A 25,656-nucleotide genomic window follows, 5' to 3' on the forward strand; every position below is an offset into this window, starting at 1 on the left:
TATTGTTAGGTTTTGTATTGTTGATTGTCAGTTATGCTTAGAAATATCTACTTATATATGCTTAGAGTTTTATAATTAGTTTTAGATTGGTAGAGGTTTGATCAGGGGTGTCACTAGGTTTTAAGGACAGGGGGGGCTTAGCCCCCAAGAGATGCACACGACATGAACGAACGTAGTGAATGAGCACAAAATTTCACAAACAGAAAACAAAGACTGAGAAATTGTTTTCCTACTTTTTTGGACAGATTAAACATCCTAGGCCACCAATAGATCGATTGTTTTATTTCAGTCTGCTTTATAATACAGTACAACAAAAAAACAGAGGAAATGTGTTTGCTGCATCAATAACAAGAAAAAAACTGAAAATAAAAAAGTACATTTTTCTGGCTGCAATCACCAGTTACTTGGTGGGTGGAAGCATCAAAGAATGACGTCTGTTTTTAAGAGTGGCAAATCGGTCAATCACTCTGTTGTGACTCAGATGCTGAAGCGTGTCTTTTTCAATAGACATGACTGCAAGACTGTGAAGTCTTTTCTGACCCATTGTTTGACGCAGCCAGGAGTGCAGCCGACGCAGTGCACTAAAGGACCGTTCGCACGAGCAGCTGCTGACAGGCACTGTTAGGGCAACTTGGATGGTTGCCTTCAGAGAGGGAAACATGTCTGAATCAAGGAGGTTGTACACAGACAACATATTTTTGGGTGGACATCCACCCTCTGTTTTCCGGGTAAGAAAGTTTCTGGCCACCAGAACCTCCTCTTTTTTCAGGTCAAGTCTGTAGTGCTTTGCAAGTTCATTCAAGTGTGGTTCACTCAAGAAGTTCTCAGATTTAGGACTGCATGCCTGGACGCCTTTTAGCAGCCCTGCATCTACACTGCAAAATCTTTGATCAAGCTCGCCAACCATCCGATCCACACAAGGGAAAAGTAACTCTCTTTTCAATGTGTCTGAGTTGTTCAATTCAGTGCGTGAACCCACAGTTGCCTCCAGGACAAAATCCTCCATTTTCCTCTGTTTGTGCCTTGTCTTGGCACCTGGTTCAGGGATACTGTGGGTGTTACACAGGGCCTTGGTTTTCTCATACAGCTCTGTAGCAAATGCATCTGAGTGTTTGCCCTTAAGTGTGTCACACACAGCTTGTTTGCAGATAAAAGCTTCTGCCAGGTCTAAAGTCTCTTTCTGCAGGAATTTGTGGAGTCCTTCGGTTACAGACAGAATCGACTGAAACATCAGTAGTGCATAGACTGCTGAGAACTTGTAGAGCTTTGCTCTGAGACCAACAGCTATGGGGGATCCAATTGCAGATAGGCACTCCAAAATGGCAGGCAATGTCTCAAGAACTGCACTGATTGATCGCAACTGACATGCCCAGCGAGTGTTTGAAAGTTGCACAAGCTCAGTTTTTGTCAATCCAAGCTTTGCCTGAGTCTCCATGAACTTATGATGATTGACTAGGGAGGTGCTGAAGAAAGAATACACACACTCCAACAAGCTGAAAAGCTCCACAGCCTCTGGGACAGCCTTGCAAGTATTGCACAAAACCAGGTTGAGTTGATGAGCATAACAATGCACATAGATAGCCTCAGGATGGAGCCTTCTAAAATGTGCTTGTACACCTCCAGTGGAGCCACTCATAACGGCTGCACCATCATATGTTTGTGCTACACACTTAAGCTCTGCAAGACCATAGTTTTGGATCTGCTGCTGAATCTCATTTGCAATGGACTGGGCATCAAATGATTTTATCTCTGCAAGTGCAAGGAAACGCTCCTTCACTGCCCCCTCTGACACGTACCTGACACAAACAGCTAACTGCTCTGCCTTTTTATCCCTTGCCTCATCCACCATGATGGAATAGACTTTAGACTTTGTCATTTCAGATACAATGACACTAGTAACTTCCTGGGCACAACAGTCAATCATGTCATTCTGGGATGTTGGTGAGATATACTGTGCATTTGATGGGGGATTATGTTTTTGAAGAAAAGGATCAAACTCCTTCAAAAGCTCCATGCACGCAAGAAAATTCCCTCTGTTTGGGCTGTCTTCACCTTCATCATGACCACGAAAAGGGAGTCCCTGTCTCCCTAACATAGAGGTGACTGCAACAATTCGTCTGAGATACTCTCTTCTTTCGACTATCTCACTCACATTTGCAGTTGCTATCATCTGTGCAACGTTTCCCTGTTTGCTAGTTCCCTGGTAGCTTTTCCATGTAACAACACTGTCCTTATGTGTTTGTGCCATCTCATGCTTGCCAAAGATGACTAAAGCTTTCTTCCAGTTCTTGCAACCGTTACTGACCAAACTATCATGTTTGATGTTTTTGCCAAACACTCTACATGGGAAGCAGAAAGCTGCATTCTGGTTGACTGAATATTCTAACCAGTTGTGCTTTTCAAACCAGCTGTGGTTAAATGCTCGCTTCTGTGTACCAAAAGTATCATGTGGATAGCTCTTCAGCTTCACCTGTCTGGGCCCTGTGTCTTTGTCACCTAAATCAAACCCTGTAGTAGAATGAGTTGCTGCAGCTGCTTCATCATTTTCCCTCTCTTGGCCTGTTTGCTCTCCTCTCTCTGTAATAACTTGATCTTCCTCTGCCTCTCGATCTATTTGCTGCAGCTCCTCTGTCTCTCCTTGCTCTCTCTGACTTGAACTTGCCTGTTGACCTTTTTCTCCCTCAGCCACTCCTTCTGCCTCACCCTTCAAGATACATTAAAACATACTGAATTGTAATGTAAATTGCTAATATCATGACTTCTGCTCCCGCTCCACAGTAATTTGTTGCTCCCAAATATTTTGAAGTTACAAACATTATATTTTGAGCACGCATGTGACTAAAATGGTTGCAATTTAAAGCCCTGAAAAATATTACTAAATTACTTGAATTGAAGTAATATTAAAATAGAACCCTCAAAATATGTGAGTCAGGCTAATTTGACTTATATACATATCTCTCTCTTTGCTCTCTCCACTTTCTAACCTTGACTCTCCTAAATAAAAGCTCAAGTTAAACAGGTCTTATATGTTGTACCGTGACTGAAATGTTTCATATTTCATATCCATATTGAGTCCCATAAAATTCTAATCAGACTGTCTCCATCACAAATGACTCCATCCTTTGACTCACCTCTCCAGCAGACGTCTCTCCCCTCTGCCTCTCTGTGCTCCTCTGCCCTGACTCCTACAGGTTAATGGGGATGGAGTGATTATTATTATTTCCACTGATGATAACCATACCTGAATGAGCTCAGCTGGATTTTTCAGAGCTAAAACGAGTGACAGAAATTAACATTATGCTAACAATTTAACTTAGTGCGCTAGCCAGGTTTTTATTTACAAAATGGGGAGCACCTGGTTCATTATTTACATGGGACTCTCTGCTGTTAGCTGGAGCTAACTAATTGTTACTACCAGCCAGTGATGAAGACTTACTTTCTTGAAAAACTTGCGTATATCCATGATTTCTTGCCGTTTGCCACATGCACGCTAGTGTTTCTGCAGGTGTATACGAGCGGAGTGTAAAGTAGCAGTGAAAACGAGGACTGGATTTTCAGTCATGTGGATGTCCCCTGTGAACAACTGGAAGGGATTGGATGACGAAGCACTGACGCTACCTTAACAATGTAAAGCGAAAGGGACCAACCGAGTTATGATCATATTTGTGTGAATAGCGACAGGTTTATATTATTATTTCTTTAAACTCATATTCCTGCATCTTTATATTGAATTTGTCTGCAAGTTCTGTAAAAAAAAAATCGAATAAGTTAAAAAAAAATAAAATAAATTTAAAAAAAAAACCCCACCAAATTATTTAGGGGGGCTTAAGAATATTTTAGGGAGGCTTCAGCACCCCTAAAATAGGCCTAACGACGCCACTGGGTTTGATCCTTAATAGTCTGCAAACTTTGTGTGCACACCTACATCCTGGGAGCGTGGGAGAGGTCGTACCTCGTCTTGTTGTTTTATGGTAGGATCAACGTGGCTATGTCTGTTTTAGGCTAAGTGCCTTTTGTTTAGATGAACTGTTGGACTTCCAGACCAGCAGCAGGTTTAGGGAAGTCTTTATGGGGTCACACCCCCCCCACACACACACACACACGGTACTCTTTGTTTGTATGCAGACGTCGTATGTTAATGAACCTATGCATATTCATGTAACCTCAATAAAAGAGCAGTGTTACGGGGGAGCGGACGAGAGCGACTGGGGTCAAGCGAAGGAACGGAGCAGAGTGAAGCTGACCCCCCACCCACTTGAAACGTAAAGGCAAATAGGCGGAGCGGTTAGTGCTACGTTTGTGCAGATTTGTGCAGGTAAAATTAGCGTTTGTGCTGCTACGGTTTCCGAGATATTAAACTTTATTTTATAGGTCATTCAAAGGTCACCATCCCCCCAGACTGCTCCAAAACAAACCAAAATGGTCTACTGTTTAGTGCTACGTTTGTGCTGATTTGTGCAGGTAAAATTAGCGTTTGTGCTGCTACAGTATCTGAGATATTAAAAGTTATATTTTTTGCTGATGACGTCACCATCCCCCCAGACTGCTCCAAAACAAACCAAAATGGTCTACTTTTTTAGTGCTACGTTTGTGCTGATTTGTGCAGGTAAAATTAGCGTTTGTGCTCCTGTGATTTGAGATATCCTGTTATGGTTTACTGCTGAAAAATGTCTTTTTCAAATGACCTTTCACTTTGTGTGTTCACTTGTTCAATAAAGTTCTGTTAAAAAAACCCTCTTGTTGTATTTAATAAGCTAAATTTGTAATAAGTGTATTTTTTTTTTAAACTTCAATTTCTTTACTTCAATCACTTTTTGTTCATGAAACCACGATGCAAATGCTTGAGTATTTATTTTTTTTAGAGTGGATTAAAAAAACTTTATTGAAAACTACATTTGAACATTTTACACTCCCATGAACACTTTTTGAGAAACAAACAAGCTAGCAGTCTTTTGCATCAAATACACATTTTCTGGCAGAAAAAACTATTTTTTGGCATTACTGTGTCTGAAGGATTCTTAGAACAGCGTTCATCTGATTTCTGAACAAGGTAAGCTTACATTTAAAATACTGAGGTTTTAGTTACTGAGTTAATACATGATATAGCTAACTGTCTGGATCAAAAGGATTTTTTTTTCAATGTTAAACATTTTCAAAAATGTCCAAGAAAAAAGTTTCTAAAGCACTTTAAAACATGTAGTACACTGGACTAAAGTGCTGTACAGTACATGGGTTAAATACTCAGACTCAATTTAATAAACTCACAAATTCAATAGCTCCATCTTAAAAACAATAATTCCACAAAATATGAAAGTGTAGATTGGTGGAGAACTTGGGGGAGGGATTGCTCCTGGCTGTATATATAGTTCAGAAATCACATTTTGCTCCATCATAATCATAGTGTGTGTTTTTTTTTTAGATGTCTCGAAAGCCATCTGTAGACAAGGTTTCCATTTTTGCAGTTCTTTGCAATTCAAAAGAGGCCATAGTCCAAAATGGCAAAATAGCCACTCCAGCTGCATCAGTCTGGAAAGAGCTGAGTCAGCAGCTAGAAGACAAGATGTCAGCAAAGGCCCTGTACACTTTTGTGAAGCTAAATAGACACAACATCTGGTCAGCTTTGGAAATCAGTGATCAGGAAAGTAATAGTGAAGGAGAGTTAGATTCACATTGCATTTCTCCTGGACAAGAAAACTGTCAAGCTTTTGAACTAGAAGTCCCTTTTGAGGACTGGGTTAAATTTATTCCTGAAAAGGTTGAATACAATGACAAGTTTTCTCCTACCCAAAAAAGGGAATACACAATTTTGAAACCTGGCACTTGGACTCATATCATCAACGATCTTATATGGAAGAAGATCAAAAATACATGTACACTTGTGTTCCGTAGAGCAAAGGTCCATCCAACTGTCACCAATAAATATCTGGACATCAGAGGCGACTGTAAGGAGTGTCATGGCCAGTTAGAAATGTCATGTGACAGACAGCCAGCAATTAATAGTCCAATGGTGCTCCAGTGTTTCATGAGAAATACAGATTTCTCCCTGCACACTGGCCACTCCAAGCGGTTCATGTCTGGAAACCTGCGTGAACAGATCGCTAAAGAGCTGTGTGAGGGCAGAATGGAACCAGCTGTATGGAGGTCAGCGAGGGCAGCAGATCTGATGGATGTTGGAGATCCTGAGCCAAGCCACCTTCCAAATTTGGCCACACTGCGAAAAGCCAAACAAGAGAGAAAAGACTTGTAATTAGGAGATAAGGACCCCATTGCATCTCTGCAATTGTTAAAATATAGTGTTCCTCACAGTGGTAGCATCCGAGATATTGGACTGGACAGGTTTTTCTGTCACTACTGGAGTCAAACACAGATGCATGTTTATAAGACATTGTCAAAAAAATCTCCCCCAACTGTGTGTTTTGATGCAACCGGTTCAGTTGTGAAAAAACTGCTGAGACCAAATGGCAAATCTGGCCATATCTTCCTTTATCAAGGTATTCTGAAAGAAAACAATTGCCCCAGTGTCCCAGTGGTGCAAATGCTGTCAGAGAAACATGATGTTAATGCCATCGCAAACTGGTTGACAGAATGGATTCGTGCAGGTGCACCTGTGCCAAAGGAAGCTGTGAGTGACTTTTCTCTGGCAATTCTGGGAGCTCTGGTCAAGGCTTTCACTCCTCATCCTGATCTGAAGTCCTACCTTAATGAATGCTTTCATGTCCTTCTTGGAACCCAGTCTGCCAAACTCCCCCCTTGTTATATCAGGGTTGATGTTGCGCACTGCATCAAGATGATATGCCAGTGGGACTGCCTGAAGAAGAAAACACATCGTGTTAAAGATTTCTTTGTCAGGTCATTAGCAAAACTTCTTCAGTCTCAATGTTTGGACCATGCAAAACAGCTCCTACATGCTATCACTGTTGTGGCCCTCAGTGAGGCAGAAGGTGATGACAGTTCTGGAGCCCCTCTTCCTTCAGAAAGGTGCAAGAAATACTTGAAAGCCCAAATTGCTCAAGACTCCATCATCATTCCAGATGAACAGACGGAGGAAAGTGAGAGAGTGGATTCAGTGGATGAGATCCAGACTGACCTACAACAGTGGGTAACAGAAATATGTGAGGAGAGCAGGTCACTTGCTGCAGCAAACGGGGATAGAGATAATATTCACTTTCTCCCTGAGATTATTCCTCATATAATAAGACTGGCAAGTTACTTGCCACTCTGGACAGGAATAATGGTCCCTCTCTTCCAAAGCACCAGCATCACAGCAAGTTCAGCCACTGTTGAAGCTGAGTTCAAAAACATAAAACATGGCCTTTTCAAACATGACAACTTGCCTCTTCGAGTCGATCGCTTCATTGCTCGTCATCTTTCATTCATCGAGGGAAATATGCGGATTTGTTCTGCAAAAGAAAAGGTCAAAGATGAGGCAACAGTGGGATCACTGAAAGTCACAGATGCCAATTCTGGATCCATGACGACTCACAATGCAGAAGACAAAATAAAAATGGATGCTCACCCGTTTGTGGGATCTGATGCTGCCACAAACATTCTTCCGGCTGATGGGGATGCAGTTGAGAACTGGAGGGGCCTAGCTGTTCCACCCAAAAAAAGGAAGAGGACTTCCTACCTCTCTTCATGTACCGAATGGCTCCATGCAGATGAAACTTTTGGGGCCAAAAGAGTGAAAGTGGGATTATTAAAAAATGGAAACCTCCATCAGCCTATTAGATTAGGGGAATCGACAATCTCTGTGCTCAATACCTGTGCATTTGATGCATTTTTTCAGTGCTTATGTTGTGCCTTCTGTGACAGCTCCACATTTCAAAATGCTGTTCTGAAAGACAGTGAAAACCCAGTCCTGCAGCTGGTGAAAGCCATTGCCACAGATGGTGTGACCCAACAAACCTACAGGAGGAGAGCAGAGCTGCTTAGTGTAATGTTTGAAGCTGTCTCGTTGAGGTCTGCTGCGATCCAAATCGATGCTCAGTGCAATATCTCCGCTGTAATTGCTAAGACAATGAGGAACATCTCAAGTGTTTATTTTACCAAACACTGCTCTTCACAGCACTGCTACCTCAGCAAAGGGATGACAAGGGAAGTGCCATTTGTTTCTCCTGCCATCTCTGTCCTCAAAGAGTCTGGTATGGCTCATCTTGGCACGGCTGTGGAAGCAGGACTTGGCCTACCTGAGTGTACCTGCCTCAGGCCACTGTCCAATCCATCTCTGTGTCCATCAGAATTCAAAACAGAAGACAGCACCACAGGAAATGAGCTCTGTGCAGGGACAGTTACTCACAGCTACAACATTGGAGATATCGTGTGGATTGATACTGACCTTGCAAACCAAACAGAATTTCCACTGAATGAATTTCCCTCCAACCTGGTTCTCCAAGGAAAGTCGTTCACTTTGAGGGCATTAATTGCTTTCCATGGAAAGATGACCACTGATAGTTTGGGGCATTACACTGCATACTGCAGGAGAGCTCCATGTGTGTGGGAGTGCTATGATGACCTGGGAAATGGAGTGACAGGAGCATCTGAAAAGAAAAAAATACAACCCCATGCTGTGTTATACACAGTATAATGAGTGCTGCCTGCATTTTTCTGTTTTATTTGGTTCATTACAGTTACATGTGTTCAAATGGCTAGTGTGTGTTATCAGTAAGTTCAGTTTTGCACATAAAGTTAAAGTTCTAAATTAAAAATCTTTTAACGCTCTTTTCTTTGTCAGTCTGATGCATATTTGCTTTTACACACCCAGTCACCTTCACCCGTAGCCTTGAAAGTACCCGTTCCATTTTTCTGTCAATAATTTTTCTGTATTTGTTTTGTGTTTACCTGGTGGCTTAAGTCAGGGGTCAGCATCCTTTTCATTTCAAAGGGCCCCTTTTCCCCCTGCTGCTACAAAACCTGTCTAGAGCCTAAAAAAAGAAAGAGCCTATAAATATCTAGAAAATGAGTTGTTGTATCGTGTAAGCTATGGAAATGTAAATAAAAATGCTTATTTTTAGATTTGATAAGACAATGAATCATCAAAGCTTTATATCGGAAAAAAGTATTTGTTAAAATGAAGCCAGCTACGTGAGTCCTTTCCATAATAATTGAAAATTAGGAAAGATGGGCAACCAACTTGAAAATGACAGTAAACAGATTTGAAGCTATGAAACATTAAATCACTTTTAAAAGCCTTGTACATTCAGTGAATAGTCAATGCAGATATTTCATTTAAAAAAAAAAAACTGTTAACAGAACCCTTTCTTGTTGTCTTTATAATAAAAAAAATGACTTACTTGGTCTTATAAGAGCCACAGTGGAGGGGCCGGAGAGCCACATGTTGCTTTAGAGCCGCAGGTTGAAGATCCCTCGCCTGGGTGCTGTGGAATATTCAGTTTTCTACACGTAGGTAACAACCTATCAAAGCAAACACTTCATTTTTTCTGAGACAGCTACATTAATAATAATGAACATATATAATTCAAAACAAAATCATAGAGGCCAACTGGGTATGTAAAAAATAATAATAATTTAGGTATACGTGAATCACTTCACATGAAACTCAGTTTTGCCACAGAAAAAATAAAAACTTTAGCCTACCTTGTGTACGTTTCTGCACTAGTAACAAAAGAAATATCGACCTTTCCGCTGAATAAATTGTGTTACTAAAGTGTAAACTAATAAAAGTTATTATGCAGCAAGCCTAGAAAAAGTGCAAAACTCCACAGCTGCTGAAACTCACTGCCACAGACACTGGTGTTATACAGCGTAGGCCGTGATAATTAAAATCATTATATCTCAGATACTGTAGCAGCACAAACGCTAATTTTACCTGCACAAATCAGCACAAACGTAGCACTAAAAAAGTAGACCATTTTGGCCCGTTTTGGAGCAGTCTGGGGGGATGGTGACCTTTGAATGACCTATAAAATAAAGTTTAATATCTCGGAAACCGTAGCAGCACAAACGCTAATTTTACCTGCACAAATCTGCACAAACGTAGCACTAACCGCTCCGCCTATTTGCCTTTACGTTTCAAGTGGGTGGGGGGTCAGCTTCACTCTGCTAAGGAACGGCGTTTGTCCGGTCTCTGCCGTGCACGAGAGACATGAAGAACTTTGCCTACTTCGTGTCTTGCTTGCTGTGTAATTATATTGTCTTCAACGTTCCAGCGAATAGGTTTGTGGCGTGAATAAGGCACGGCGGGACCACGGAGCAACGTTCAGAGCCATCTTTATTTAATTCACGTCACACCACAACCACACCAACCCCTGAGTCCCCGTGTTTCAACACGGCGGGCGTGATTGCGGATGCCGTGCAGACCACGCCCCACCACAAGGTTCAAGCTACAAACCTATCAAATATTTGCATAGAAAAATATTTTGTTTCTGTCTTGCTTTTTAAGAATTTATTGTTTAGCTAAACTTTCACTAAACAGCTTTTGAAACATTTTTGAATGGCTGAAAATGTCGCCTACATCTGAGGGTGTAGAAGATGAGTTTGGACACAATGAAGATAAAAATATATCAGCTTGTCGATGTTCTGTAGTGGATTGAAAGCAGAGGTGGGCAGTAATCCAATTACTTTTTTCAGGTAATGAGTAAAGTAAGGGATTACTGTTGCAAAAAAGGTAATTAGATTACTGTTACTTTCCTGTAATCACGCTGCGTTACTGTGTTACTAAACTGTGGTTTTGTTTGTGAGAGCGTCTCATGACAACGATGTACGAGCGTGTGACGTCCGTGGCAGCAACAGACGTGTGCAGATCAACAATGGATAATATAGTGCAGAGAGAGTACGAGCGTGCAGCGTTCAACGCTTGGAAGTAATCACATTACTTTGAGTTTGATTCTGTAAAAAGTGAGACAATTAGCGCCACTGTTCAGTCTGCGTTTGGCAGAAAACTTCTTTCTACAGTGAAAAATTTAACTTTTTTTGTGCAATTTTAATCAGTCATTAGTAACTAATTACTTATTTCAAGTAACTTGACCAACACTGGAAAGCTTTACTGACTCAAACATGGTGCCAGCTGGTTTCAACACAGCCACGGCTTTAATCCTGTTTTTATATCCTACCATCGTCCACGGTGTCTCTACACAGTTTGTCTTTTATTTATTATTTTAATTAACAAACCTGTTATTCCAGAATGAATGCACGACTGTGGAAAACACAAAAAGTAACTGTTTGACTGAACATTGAAAATCATGGAAAGGATTTCCACATGATTATGACTCATTTTATCCTATTGTATATATTATTTTATTCTATTCTATTCTATTCTGTACATTTGTGTACAGAATCTTATTCTTATTGTATTCCAGTGTTCTCTAATTTTTGCTATATAACTTTGCACTGTCCATGTTCTGCTGGGACAAAACAAATTTCCCACGTGGGGGAATAATAAAGGGGATCTTATCTTATTAAACTGCTTTATTTTAGAATCATCCAATTCTGTTATTCCAACTTAATTTACCTGGATTGGAACAAATCATTAATTATTGATGAACTTTTTGATTAATGAACTTATTTTCTGATGTTGACTACAACTTAATTGAATTGAGTTGGTCCATCTCATTTAAATTAGGTTGGTCCAACAAAAGTACTTAATGTGGAAATCCTTTCCATGATTATTTAAAGTTCATTAAAAGTTATTTTTTGAGTGTTCAACAAATTCTAAAGTCTGGTTAACACACTCAAAAAAATGAAACGTTGACTTTAATTAAAATTATTTTGTCAACAGGTTCCACGAAATTGCATTGTGTTAGTTTAAAGCAAAAATCTTTAATTCATCTAATTTTAAAAAACTACTTAAGATTAACAACAGATATTTAAGACTACCTAAATCAAGTTATGTTGTATGAACATAGATGATATATTTACAGGTTAGATAGTTTAGATTAGTTACTTCAACACATTTCTTATTTGTGGCAGTAAAATGTTAAATTTAAGTTAGATTAATTCAAATATTATATTTTCAGCCACCTTGTGCTTTATTAATTAGTTTTACATAAATCTATTTTGTCAACAGGTTCCACACAAATGAATTAAGCACATCCAACTTATTTTTTTAAATTTATTTTATTGCCAACACATTCAGTGAGCATTTGTGTAAAACCGGTCCGAAACAAAACACGACAGCTCATTAGGGTTAGTAACTAACAGTATGTAGACAGATGCAATATCAAGACTTTAAATTAAATGTCTGTATCTGCCAGAAATAGAAGAAAAAAAACATTGAAGACCACATAACATGTTGATAAGATGACACTTGAGTTATGCACATGTGATGCTAGTAAGGTCTGTGGAGTGTTTTTTCTTTTAGTGTCTAAAATGGATAGCAAAGTTGCTATTTGCAATGATTGCTTAGGGTCAGTCCAGTAACACAACGCCAATGAAGTGCTTTCCTTTAACAATGCAAAGTGAAGTGTCCACCTCAACAGCCACAATTAAAAAAATTAATGTAATAATAATAATAATAATGATAAATAGTCCACTGATATTAGCAATCAAAGAAAATTATATCACCATCCCAAATAAAACTTTAATAAAACATGCCAACATTATGGTCTAACAATAAAACAGCTTGTCAGCGTTCAGTTTTTTTGCAACAGCACAGCAGTAACCATTTAACACTCGCCACTGTCAACGTTTATTTTACCAGTGTTTGGGCAAAAAGCTTAAGTTGTAAACATTTTAACATGGAAACAATTGTTCGTCTTTAAAAGTCCGCAAATTATACATTCATCCTGTATTCCTAACTTACCCTTATTCTTAGTATGTATTGCAATTACCTTTACAATGCACACAATGTAGCACAAACAGAATATGAACATATTTCCACCTCATAACAATATGCCTTGAACGCTAATATACACACCACCCTTCAACATTTCTGGTGCAGTATCATCTCTCAATTAAATCCTTTGAATCTCAATTAAATCCCCCCCACAAGAGTAAAATCTCTCAAATTGTAGTAGTTTACAAACTTTTTAAAATTTCTATTAAATGTAATTTTCCCTTTATCTGTCATTTTCAACAAATTACCATTTTATTTCCATTCAGTCTCCAAAAAACTTCTGTCCATCTGACAGAACATTCATCATCCAAATTAAGGGTTGGCTTATTCATTCAGTTTATTCTTGAGCATCTGTACCTTGGTCAAGAGTCTGCTGACATACAGATGAAGGAAGAGCTTCTGAAGTACTTCAAAGAAAGCTTTCAGTCTCGAGGTTAACTGAGATTCATTGCATATGTCCCACCCATTAAGAGTGCACATGCAGAGGCCAGGTCTTCCAGGTCATGCAGAACACCCGAGATGGTTATACCCACATCGGCTGGAGGAGTGCTGGCATCAACTCTTTCGATGGTGAAGATAGCAAGGCATGCACCCCAGTGAGCCACTATTTTAGACTACAGATTCAACAATAAATATAAATAGTTTGGGTATACAAGAAGATTTCCCAAAACATTTAAACAGGTTCCATGCAAATTACAACAACAACAACATTACAACATGCAACAACATTAGTTATTCAAAATTTGGTTTAATACAGATAAAAAACTAAGCTAAAATTACCAACCAATTATTCTTTGAAGAGGATGCTTGGGTCTTCATTCAGGTAAAAAGGTAGTGCCCTGAGGACACACTCCCTCCCCTTTTCAATAGTTTCCTTCTGTAGAGAGTGGCAGAGATGCAGGAAGAGAAAACAGATATACTTTAGGATGACATAAACTCACATTATACGCAAAATGAATGACATATCCACTGCACAGATAGACATGTACACAAGACCAACTAATCATCACATGGATAGTTAACCTGTTGGGTAGGGTTTCCACCACATTATATATGTCCATAATGGAGGTAAAGACAAACTAATACATCATCTTTTTTGCATTCAAAAACTGATCTTTAACATAAAAACATTCACTTCTGGTTTAACCTGAAATTGAGGGATCACATTTTACATAAGTTTAGGTAATTTTCCAAAGTTTTGGGTACCAAACTCTGTCTTGCTTAATATAAATGTAAGTACAATGTGCAGCTACCATACACTAGCTGTTTAAATTTGAAAGTGATCTTATTAGCCATAATATTTTGCTGTATAACTGAATTTGCTGAATAATGCACCTTTGTGGCTGGGGCCAAAATTTGTCTAATTTTCTTCACTGCAGCGCTTCCTTTTTTCTTGAAGACTTTTATGAGCTGGTCAGTGTATTGGTCAAGTTGTGTAAAAAGCCTTGGAACAAGTGGAGCAGTAGTAATCCTCACATATTCTGCTTCCACCTGAAAATATGTCAACAAACACAACATACTGTACTGTAAATATACATACTATATGTACACATATACATACTTTATAACTAAAACTAATGTAGTAAGACCTCATTAAAGCTATAATTTTAACACAAACATTTACACAAAATGCTAATGGAGCCATTACAGCTTTTATTGTTATTTATCAAGTTCCAAAAAATATTGATATTGTTTTTAAAAGTATAACAGTTTACATACCACATACAAGTTCAGCAGTACCACATACACCACATCAGTATAGGAGGGAGCAGGTAAAGGCAGGATCTGAGATTTATAAAGTAAAACAAGAAATTCATTACTTAATTTCAAGAAGCAAATTATTGATTGAATTACAACTAAATAAAATACTACTCAGAAGAAAAGCAAGAGATTGACACTGCCATGTGCTAACTTTCTATAGAAGCAATTATCACCAGGTCTGTCGACCTCCATTGTCTGTCCACTCATATGTCGTGAATAATTTTATTTAAAAAGTTAAGTGTGTGATTTAACAAACTGTAATTTATAACTATGTTGATATGTATAACTCCGCTAGGAAACATGCTGTATTTACAGACCATTTTTACATAATACAGATTACTGATAGAGCAGAACAATGGTGTCACAGTGGCTTTCGCCATTGGTGTTTTGGATTTTAAATGTCACTTTATGCTATCCTTGCTATCCTATTCGATATTTATGACTCTCCGATTACAGTAAAGGAATCCCAAGAAAGCAAATGAAAAGATAACCCCTTGAAAAAATAACCCCATGAACCCCTGTAGCTAATCCCTTAATAAAACAAAAAACAATAAAAGATGTTTCTTACACAGTCCACAAAATAAGCATGTCCAGGACCCAGTAAAACTAATGTAGAACAAGCGCACGCAAACGATATAATATGTCTTGTAAGACAAACGCAAAATATAACCATGCTCGACATGTAGATACTACACCAGGGACGTGCAGAGGGGGGGGCTAGAGGGGCTTGAGCACCCGCCCCTTTCCTGATGGGTGCCCAAGGTGCCCTTTTGTTGAGGCAACTTTTAAAAAAATTTTTTTTTTTTTTTTTTTTTTATGTGTGTGTGCGTGCGGAGTCCTGTCTGTGCCCTTCAACAATAATATTTAACTATTAATCACAGTTTTGCTAAATAAAAGGATTTGGCTTGCATCAGTCACATGATCACATTTAACCAATGATCGCCCTTGACGGCAGAACGCGCTGGTTACGAGACGGGAACGAGCTCACAAAGAGCACGCGCATTTTTAGCGGTCCGGAGCTGTAGGAGAAACACAAGTTAACTCAGAGACACAGACTGATGCGACACAACCAGTAAGTAGGTGTACAGCGCACACTGTAGTGTGTAACACAGGAATATTGGCTTATTACGTACACGTTGGTAAGCTGTCTTGTTGCAACTGACGAACTGAAACAAACGAGCGTGCTGTGTGTGCAACAGCGCGACAAACATTACCTGTCCTTTTATTAACTGCACAGGTAGTGCTGGTCACAGCTGCTGGCTACCTGTGTAAGGCTGTCATGGGTCTGTAGCTCTGTCACCGTTTTAGGGAACATATTTAGTTTGAAAGTAAGTTTCCGGGCTTTTCCTGCCTTTCTGGAGGGATTATATTTCACTAAAAAACGATCTAATATGCATGTCCACATAATTATGCATTATTATAATTATAATATATTAAAAACACACGCTGTATTTTAAAGAACATACATTAAGAAGCAGATTATATTAGATTTATATTTTAAATAAGACAAAATTAGGATGTTACAGCAGTAAAATGATTGTATCTCTACAGTTTAAACATGTAATAAGCTTTGCCCTGCACAGAGTGGATAGTGAAACAAATGCAATCATCATAAATACATTATTTCATATTTATTACTTCCCCCTCCTCTTTGCTTTATTATTGTAGCTCTAGTAATAAATAATAATGTAAGGATTCTGGATCAGCACCATGATGCCCATAGTATATACAGTATTCTGAAGAAGGTCTAAAATGTCACTGTGTGTGCGTGCATGTGTGTGTTTTATGTATATAGATTTTTTTAAATTATTACTCATGATATAACATTGTGCAGACATGGCTGGTAAGGACATGAGGAGGAAACAGCAGGAGCTGTGTGAGGCTACTAAAGGCAGGGCTATAACATTTTTCCGTCATCATTTTATTTTAGATTAAGTGCTGGAGTTGTTAGGTGTGGATAATTAGATTATAGTTTATTGCAATAGCAAGTTGTGCCTTGTTCTCAGATAGACAGCAAGTGGAGAGTGATATATGAAATGATGGAAGGAAGAAGAGAAGCAAAGAGTGATTCACAGGCAGAGCCTAAATTATTTCTCACAGTTTTTTGTTGCCTTATGGTTCCAAGCGCTGTCACCAGTCTTTGCATTTTGTTATTATCTCATGACACTTGTTTAATCAGCTACCATCTCTCCTGTGGACTTTTTAATGTCTACAGTCTCAGATCAGCACAGCCCTGCCCTTCCCATATTAGATTCTTGATGAATGTGTGTTGTTGTTATTCAGCCTGGTTCAATGTGCCCCTTTTTAACTTTGAGCACCCGCCCCTTTAAACCTCTCTGCACGGCCCTGTACTACACAACATAGTCAAAGAAAAAAGTGGTCTTACCTCTCAAAGAAACAGCAGCCTAGCGCCAAAACAACGTTTTCAAGTTAAATTTGAAGTCTTGCGCATGAGCAGGCACAAGCCGTGAAACCTTGTTGTTCTTCGCGGTTTTCTTACAACTGTTTTTGCATTACTGCCACCTTGTGGATATACAAAGTATATCGATACTAATTGACTTAACTTAAATGTTATGCCATCAAGTAACACATTAGTATTATGTACGTTGAATAATAGACACAATTACGTAGACTTGATTAGAAAAACATATGTTAACTTAACAAAAACATATATTTTAAGTAAAATGAAAATAAATAATTAATGTACACTGAACAATCCCCCTCATTCATTTTTTTGAGTGCATAGAACTTGTCATGCACATCTTTTCCGCCTCCAGTTTAATGGATTTATAACAAAATTCACATGGTTTTCACTCCATCCTCTTCTCTTTGTCCTTATCAGGCTTGATGCAGGATTTCCTTTACATTGTTGTCCTTCACAGGTTAAACCACAATAAAAAGCAATAGCATACACATAGTGTGTGTATGTTTTCCTGCCTCTTATAACCCCTGTGATGTTCCTGTGGTTTGAAATCTCACGTGATCTTGTGATATCACAAGTAGTGATGGGATTTCCGGCTCGTTTTAGAGAACCGGCTCTTCAGGTTGTTTTGTTGCTTTGATTAATTTATTATTAACAACAATATAAAATTATGCACAAAATGAATTACTAATGTAAAAAAAACCTGTTGTTTTATTTATATGTTTATATATAAATATATACGGTGGCCCCTAAAGACAAAACACGTACAAACTCCAAAACACATTTCTAGCGTTAGCTGAACTTCCAAACAGAGCTACTAGATCACTTAAATTACACAATTGAAAGCATGTATGTATTGTTTGTGTATTTATACACAAGCACCTTTCTAATCATCATCATCATCATCATCGTTTATTTGTATAGCACTTTAAGAACACACCAGGCAGACCAAAGTGCTGAACAACACAGATCAAAACAACAACCAAATTAAAAATACCATAAAATCATTACAAACAATAAAATAATAAGAAGGTGTCAATTTCCTACAGAGTTAAAAGCCAGGGAATAAAAATAGGTTTTCAATCTGGACTTAAAGACCTGCACTGATGACGCTTGTCTAATTTCTAATGTGACGTTGTTGTCCCTGCTCTCTCTCTCTCTCCCTCCCGCTCTGTTCCTGTGCTACTGAGTGTAACTACCGCCCCTCCCCCCTCTGCCCAGCGTAAAGCACAAGGCTGGCGTGCAGAGTGAAGCGGGAAAAAGTGCGAGACAGGGAGAGAGAGAAAAAACCCTACGGCTGGTGTCGTTCACTTCAAAGAGTTTTGTTCGCGACCGACACATCACTAATCACAAGTACAAGAATAAATACGTGTTAAGTAGTTTAATTTCATGCACATCGTTTATGTTGTAATTATTTTGTTCAAATTACTCTTGTAATTTAGACTCTTGTAAATGTAACAACCACCCAGTCTCACTCTTTGAGTGTATGATAAATGATCGAAGCCCATTAGCACTTTTTTCAGTGGTTTCCTTTATTTGCATTGATCTGTGTAAAGTAGACTAGTCACATTAAACATTTACTTTAGACGACCAACTCCCTGAGTGCTTTGAGTGCATTGTGTATAGTTCTTAATTTAAGCTATTTCTCCAACATTAGACATGAAAAAGTCATGTGTATTTTCACTGCTCCCAACTTTACAGCAGAAAAAAGAAAAACCGTTTGTTTTCTTAGCTGTATTAAGATAAGATAAGATAAGATAAGATAGAACTTTATTAATCCCTCGGGTGGGTTCCTCTGGGAAATTCGACTTCCAAAAAGCACAGCAACGACCGAAGTTACAGTTACAGAATTGTTATGTATATATATATATATATATATATATATATATATATATATATATATATATATATATATATATATATATATACACACACACACATATATAAATACAGAGACAAATATAAATAAAGTATACAAAGGGGATAAATAGAATAAATAGGAATAAAAAATAAAAATACAAGTGAATTGCACATTTCAAGTATTGAGTCTATTGCACTGTTGACTATTTACAAAAGTATTGCACAAGGTATTGTACAGTGAGGTGAAGAGGCACTACAGCTTAGTTGTTCCCCCCTCCTTTGTCCTCCTGTTTCCCCTCCCTCTCCCCTCCAGAGAGGAGTTAAACAGTTTGATGGCGTGTGGGACAAAGGAGTTTTTAAGTCTGTTAGTTCTTGTCTTTATTAGTCTCCAGCATCTCTCTGAAAAGTCTAGTTGATCTAAGATGCCACAGTGTGAGTGCTAACACTGACTAGAGGGAAAGACCCCATATTTCCCCCATCTCTTCACCAGCTGTTGAAGGGAATTGATTTAAAAATCCAGACTGAGCAGGTCCCATGATTATCCCAAACACCTCATACTATCATATTACACTAATACAGTGAATAAAGCCAGGCAGACGGCGATGCAGACATTCACACTTTCAGCTGAACACTCAGCACCACCAACAGGAAAATCATTAAGTCTAGACAGTGCTTAGAGATAAAATCCTTTTTAAATCAAATTAAAGTTGTAGCCATAACTGTTATGCTTAAGTCGTGATGTTTGATCATGATTCCATTTTATAATCAGACTTTGACACCATAAAAATGAGAATAGATCGTAGGACTTCTGACTGTGAAGAGATTTTTCCCGATTGTTGTGCTGTAAACAAAATGCATAGACGCCCCTAGAAATTAGAAATATGTAATTGGGTTCCGTCATATTTAGTTTACACAAATGTTTGTATTTTCTCCAAAATCTTGAGTCTGCAGTGATTTTCAGTCCCGCTAGTCTGCAGAAATGTATCGTATACCATTGATATTTACTTTGAAGCTGTAGGGAATGTCAGTGTTTCCTGCATATAGCAGGGAGGATGTGAAGGACTGTGTTGTGTCCCACACAGATATGAATATTTTATTGGGCTGTTCAGGGGTCACTGCACGTCAGCCACGACAGCCACATAAATCAGGAGCCGTATCAAGCAGGGCGGCGTTCCTGAGCTGCAGCAGACTGTTCATGCAGGGCAGCTGTGACCCTTTCTGCTGGTGACATGCAACAGCCTCGTTTATCAGCCATTTGTGTCTTTATTTCTGCACAGACTAAACAAAGATTTAGATTTTTATATCTATTCTGTATATTTAACACTTGGAAGCCAAATACTGTCACAGGCACTTCCAGCATTCTTAGTTTATTACAGGACACCAAAACGTCTCTGTCTAAATCTTGGAAAACTCTGCCTGGAAAGTTTGTTCATGGCCTCTAAAATACCTAATTTTAGACTGGGTAACATCTGTGCTATAATAAATAAAGTTATGCAATATCATTTGCCTTAAACACAGGACGTGGCATGAGCTGCGCTGATGGCTAACCACAGCGAAGGACACAAAGTTTGTGTTGCGCTGGTCGCATCGCTCTTATGTGCGTAAGTGCTTTACGTCTTTGTTTTTGTAGATGCGCCTGATCCTTGTCATTTCAAAACATGTATCACTTTGACTTAGTATCCTCTAAGAGAATTCGTGTATTATTATTATTATTATTATTAGTAGTAGTAGTAGTATATGAGTCCTTTATTTATCCAGGTAAAAATCTCATTTCCAAAACAGACCTGGCATCATCGCAGCGAAAGCCAAAAACACTGCACCATATAACTACATAACAATTTAAACAAATATAGTATTCAAATCAAATCACTTTTATTGTCACATCACATGTGCAGGTACATTGGTACAGCACATGTGAGTGAAATTCTTGTGTGCGAGCTTCACAAGCAACAGAGTTGTGCAAAATACAATAATGTAAACAAGCAAAATACAAGAATGGCTACATCTGAAACTAATAAATATATGTACAATATATAATAGTATATGCATTACTGTACAAATATTCTGTACAAATGTTCAGTGTTTAATAGAGCGCCGCGCTGCACGTGTCCTGGGAAAGGGCCTTTTAATGGCTGTATGTCTGTGACAGTCAAAGTCACAGGAGTGAGTGTTACCGTTTCATTTTGGTGCTTTTATGTCATAGTAGACTCTGATGCTTAAACAAACTACTCGAGCCAGCTTTGCTAAGCTATAACATCGTCTCGTACCAGTCAGTGAAATAGTAACAACTTCTAATCTACTTATTCGTGTTTCTAGACTTTAATTTGACTGTATTTTCATGTCCTTGAACTAAACTTCATAATCCACGTACACCAAATGAATCTTTGCTGCTTTAAATAAAATGAAATGTTTGGAATTTGGAGGAGTTGGAGGTTGGAGGGAGGAAATCATTGTAAGCACATGCAGTTGTTGACAAAGACCAAGTCTGAATGATAACTAATAGCTCTAATCACAGATTTTCACACAAGGATCAAGTTCTAATCATCCACTGGAGTGAACAGGTGTTGAGGTTGTTGTTGCACCATGAATCAGGTTTAAACTGTGTGTTGAAAGTGTCCACTGTCCACTAAATGAAGCTGGAGTGGAAGAATATTCAATGGTTTTAATCTCCTGCGGGTAACAATTAACAAGTTCTGACCTGCAATCAACGAGAGCAAGCAGCAGTGTGTTAAAACAACCTGAACTAAATAGTCTAAAGCTTTGCATGTGGTGCTCGAGGTGTAAGTGCAGGGATTTTCAAGCAAATTCTAAAATCTAATCAAAAATCATATGAGGAGGAAAACAGAGTAATGTGAGCTCACTTAGCTTGGAGCTGCGAGTCTAACACAGCTTTACTGTAATACATGGATCATGTTTCAATGGGAAATCAGCATCGTAACTTAGGACGTAACCAGAAACTTAACCAGTCACTGTAACCGTCCAACTAACCTGACATGGACGTCCTGAGAACTATCTGATTACACGTCATGTAGTTACATTCCTGGTGACTCATGCTTATTCTACGCACGAAGATAGAAATGCATGACAAACCGTCTTCAGTTTAGCTAAAGAAACCATAATTTGTAAATGCTGAGTGGAAATTCCCCAGAGGATGTTTGGGTGGGGGTCTCAACATTTATAACTGTGGTCTGGAAGGGAGAGGGGTTTTATGACCTCTAGGGAGTCACCTACACCCACAGTGTTTTAACTGTCACGCACACACATCCACATGCACACTCACTCATGTGCACTCACACATACACACAGGTATGCGCACACAGTCACACACGAGCACTCACATAGACACGTGGGAACGCGCACATGTAGGCATTCATGTGCTCGTGCACATAGACACAGACAGAGTTTGCAGCACACCGTGGGGGGTTTTATGATGGGGACGCCTCTATAAAGCTGGCTGTAACTAACAAAGGGGTGAAGATTTGCAGAGGGACACCGGCCTCGTCTTCCCTTCTAGAAGTGCATGCTTAAATGAGGATGAATAAAGATGAATAAAGGTTTTGTGAAATGACTACTGAGTTCCGGTGGCGTCTCTGGACGTTTCGATAACAAACAAGGATGGAATCACCGAGGAGACACAGAGGACACTGGCCTTGTGACCTATTAGGAGAAACACGCCTGACCCGTGTTTTTGTGCTGATTTTATATACATGTAAAATTTGTCAAACAAAACACGAGGAATGTGGAACAAGTGAGGCACTTAATACTTTTCTGATGCTCTGTAATAAGTCGATAGTGTAAAAATACACTTTTACTGTATGAAACACTTTTATGTGAACGATCTGAGAGGAGAATTCAAAGCATCAGTATTGCTGCCTAAAAGGAGGGCAACAACAGAAAACAGACGAGTGATGTTGTGGAGGGATGGAGTGAAGCAAAACTTGTCAAGGCTCAGCTTCAAAGAATCCTCAGCAAACAACAAGCCTTTGTGCATACTGTGTGTCGCTAAATGGATCTTTGCATCCGGACCTGAGGCTGTTAGAAATTAGGTCCTCTCAGGTTACATTTGCTGGCAAACGCAGAGAATCACATTCATTCTGTTCACTGCAGGAGATGATTTCACACATGCACTGAGTGTGAACCAAATCGGAGCAAGCAAAAAAGATCAAGGAAACAACGAGCTAATCGAATACAGGTAGATCATTGGTAGACTTCGAAGGATCTACTGCAGAAACACAGATGTGCAGTTTGGTGTCTCCAGCTCTCACAGGATATTTCACAACGTACTTAGTATTCCCAAGGCAGAAGTTAATCAATGTTTCAATTAAAGCGCCCAAAATGAAAGGCTGGAATAGAAGCAATGCACTGCAAGAACTAATTGTGAAAAGAAATACACACCACATCTCATTACATGAGTTAGAAAATGTGGGGACTGTGATAAACACTTGTGTACACATTTCTGCACAGTCTGATTGAAGTTTACATAATTATATAATTTGCTAACTATTCTCACAGATTCTGTTTTGGACACATCTGACCCAAAACACCAGCCGGACTGTCCTGATCCTCAAAAACCAAATCCTCAGACTCTTATATGATGATTGTATGTTGCAGGTATGTTGAGGCTCTGTCAGTGGTGATTTGTGTATCTGAAGGTCACACCAACACAGGATTCTAGCAGTTGATTAAAAATTAGTCCTTCTGGACTGACCAATAAAAAAGTTCATAATTTTTACATTTAAATTGTAATGTAAAATGAGATTCCAGCAGTCTCTTCCAGTATAGTCCGGTATAGTTATGACATCTCAGCGGACAGTGATTGAAGTCTCTGGACCCTCCCGTTGGTCACCCTTCCCGGCCCTTCTACTCCGATCACTCAGACTGGCCAGGTGACCAGCTCTAAGAAGAGTCCTGGTAGTTCCAAACTTCATTTATGGATGCGGGAGAAAGAGTAACAAAACCTTCCTATAGCTGCCAGCACTGACTATGTTTTAAAATCCCTATATTACATAAAACAAGCCAATCTATTATATACGAATAGCCATTAAAGAAGTTTGGTATATAATCGCTCCACGCTGGGAAAACAACACATGAAAGAAATTATTAATCCCCAAAATTGTGTGTGCATGGCTTCTGACCACAAATATTATCTCCACAAGGACAAATATAGAGCATTAGTAGCTCAAGGAGTTTGATTCTTTATTAGGTCATTTATCTAACCCTTAAAACTGTTACATGCATACCTGAGGCTCGTGCACTGTGATAAGGTTTCCTGGATGTCAGTCTGGAGTGCACAACCACATATAGCCCTGCCTTAGCCCAAGCATTATTAAAACTTCAGCATGCATGAATGTGCAGGAATGCACACTAAAAAGAACTTACATCTAATCCATGCGTTTATATTTACAGGTAAAACAAATTCCTCCACCTTGCATTCATCTCACAATGTCCATTGCCATCTGCTGCTTGATGAGTAGTATACTGCAGAATACCAATGCTCGAGCACTCTGGTGTGTGCTTATTTCATTTAAAATAAGGTCATGCTGGTAATGTTAAAACTTCCTTTTGTTCAAGTGTTTATTGAGGCTTCAGTTCAAAGAAGAAAAGACTTTTGGTGTTTAGAGTTTTTTCCCCAAAATTAAGTTGAGGGAAAAAAATGAAATAAATGCATTAAGTAAAAGTTTGTCATGAATTTAAATCTGTCCAAATCTGTAAACTCACCAAGCTCCAAATATTAAACTCCTTCACATGAACCCCTCTTCCTGTAATCAACCTCGTTACTGGAGATGGAAATGCCTCTAAATGAGCGCCATAATTACTGTTATCATCAGTGAGGGGAAGCCACTTCACAAACACTTCTGTCTCAAGTGCTCACACCCTCCCACTGTGCATCACAGTAAAAGGGGGAGGGGAGGGGGGGTTAACATATTTATAAGGATGACCATCATTATCATCACCATTTGCATCACAACTGTCATTTCATTCTTTATACCAGACATGTTCCCATGTATGTCTGTTGTTTTGGGCTTTCTTACTCAATTATCCTCCGTTCCCAGTTCTGCACTGATTAGAACAAAAACAACACTTCAGCCTTCCATCAAACTGCTTCAAAAGGAGACTCGAAAAAGTTCAGAATGAAGGCTTCTGTCTTTGAAGCAAATTCCTTTAGGGGAATAAGGAAGACGGAGGAGGTGGAAAATGTGGGCATCATACAGATCCTGTCGCTACGGCCTGATTTACCGCTGAAGGGAGTTATAGCAGGCTGTAGGTTCTTTCTGTCATGCTGTAGTCAACAGTAGCTTTATCTGCATTGGAAGAATATCTGTGTTCTGTTTTTCTCAAAAGAACAGCGCCTTATGTTTTGCTGTTATGAGGGTCCGGATTGCTATGGGTAAGCCAGGCTGTGTGAACCTTTTGCCCGAGGAGTTAAAGGACTATGTCACGGCCACGAGTCTTCCATTAAGACTCTAAAGACCATTACTCGTTGACCACAGGTTTAATAATGTAGAAAGTGTGAGACTGAATTAAAATATAACACAATTAAAATTAATTCAAATTAATTCAACAAAGAACAGCGCAGGGTCTTTGAGATAAATGTTAGCATCTCTGTGTTTTGCAAAAAAAGCCGTGTCTTTCACTGAGTGCTCAAGGACATCAGTTTGTACCAGGTACTCTGCTTTACTTTATTCCCCTTGGTGAACAGTATTGATCTTAGCTGCTGAATTAGCATTTCATATCACCTTTCCTCATTTAAAATGGTGATTGCTGATATCTCACCCAGGACAAATGGCTGGCTGGGGAATTGCAGCTGAAGGCGATACCGATC

General features: G+C 39.0%; 1 protein-coding gene and 1 long non-coding RNA gene across 8 annotated transcripts in view; both read right to left on the minus strand.

Moving 5' to 3' along the window:
- Window positions 1-400: 400 nt before the first annotated feature.
- Window positions 401-3,591, minus strand: LOC309701286 (zinc finger MYM-type protein 1-like; the record flags this gene model as incomplete). The annotated part of the gene is made up of 3 exons (XM_082525379.1): window positions 3,437-3,591; window positions 3,132-3,185; window positions 401-2,704 (listed from the first exon to the last, which is right to left on the minus strand). The coding sequence occupies exons 1-3, from the start codon at window positions 3,461-3,463 to the stop codon at window positions 401-403; spliced, it is 2,385 nt and encodes a 794-aa protein (XP_082381505.1). The 5' UTR covers window positions 3,464-3,591.
- A 1,393-nt stretch (window positions 3,592-4,984) lies between these two features.
- Window positions 4,985-25,656, minus strand: part of LOC309700095 — a 436,175-nt gene continuing 415,503 nt past the window's right edge. The window contains exons 1-10 of one of the 7 annotated variants that reach the window (XR_014274570.1): window positions 9,974-10,057; window positions 9,291-9,411; window positions 8,839-8,921; window positions 8,336-8,537; window positions 7,762-8,152; window positions 7,517-7,664; window positions 7,335-7,400; window positions 6,906-7,087; window positions 6,698-6,808; window positions 4,985-6,211 (exon numbers count right to left, since the gene is read on the minus strand). This is a non-coding gene — a long non-coding RNA (uncharacterized lncRNA). Of the gene's footprint in view, window positions 6,212-6,697; window positions 6,809-6,905; window positions 7,088-7,334; window positions 7,401-7,516; window positions 7,665-7,761; window positions 8,153-8,335; window positions 8,538-8,838; window positions 8,922-9,290; window positions 10,058-25,656 lie in introns of those variants that run through there. The other 6 variants (XR_014274571.1, XR_014274572.1, XR_014274573.1 and 3 more) reach the window with 6 other exon arrangements.

Source organism: Aulonocara stuartgranti, assembly GCF_965226115.1.
Source record: "Aulonocara stuartgranti genome assembly, chromosome: 23".
Taxonomy (NCBI): Eukaryota; Metazoa; Chordata; class Actinopteri; order Cichliformes; family Cichlidae; genus Aulonocara; species Aulonocara stuartgranti.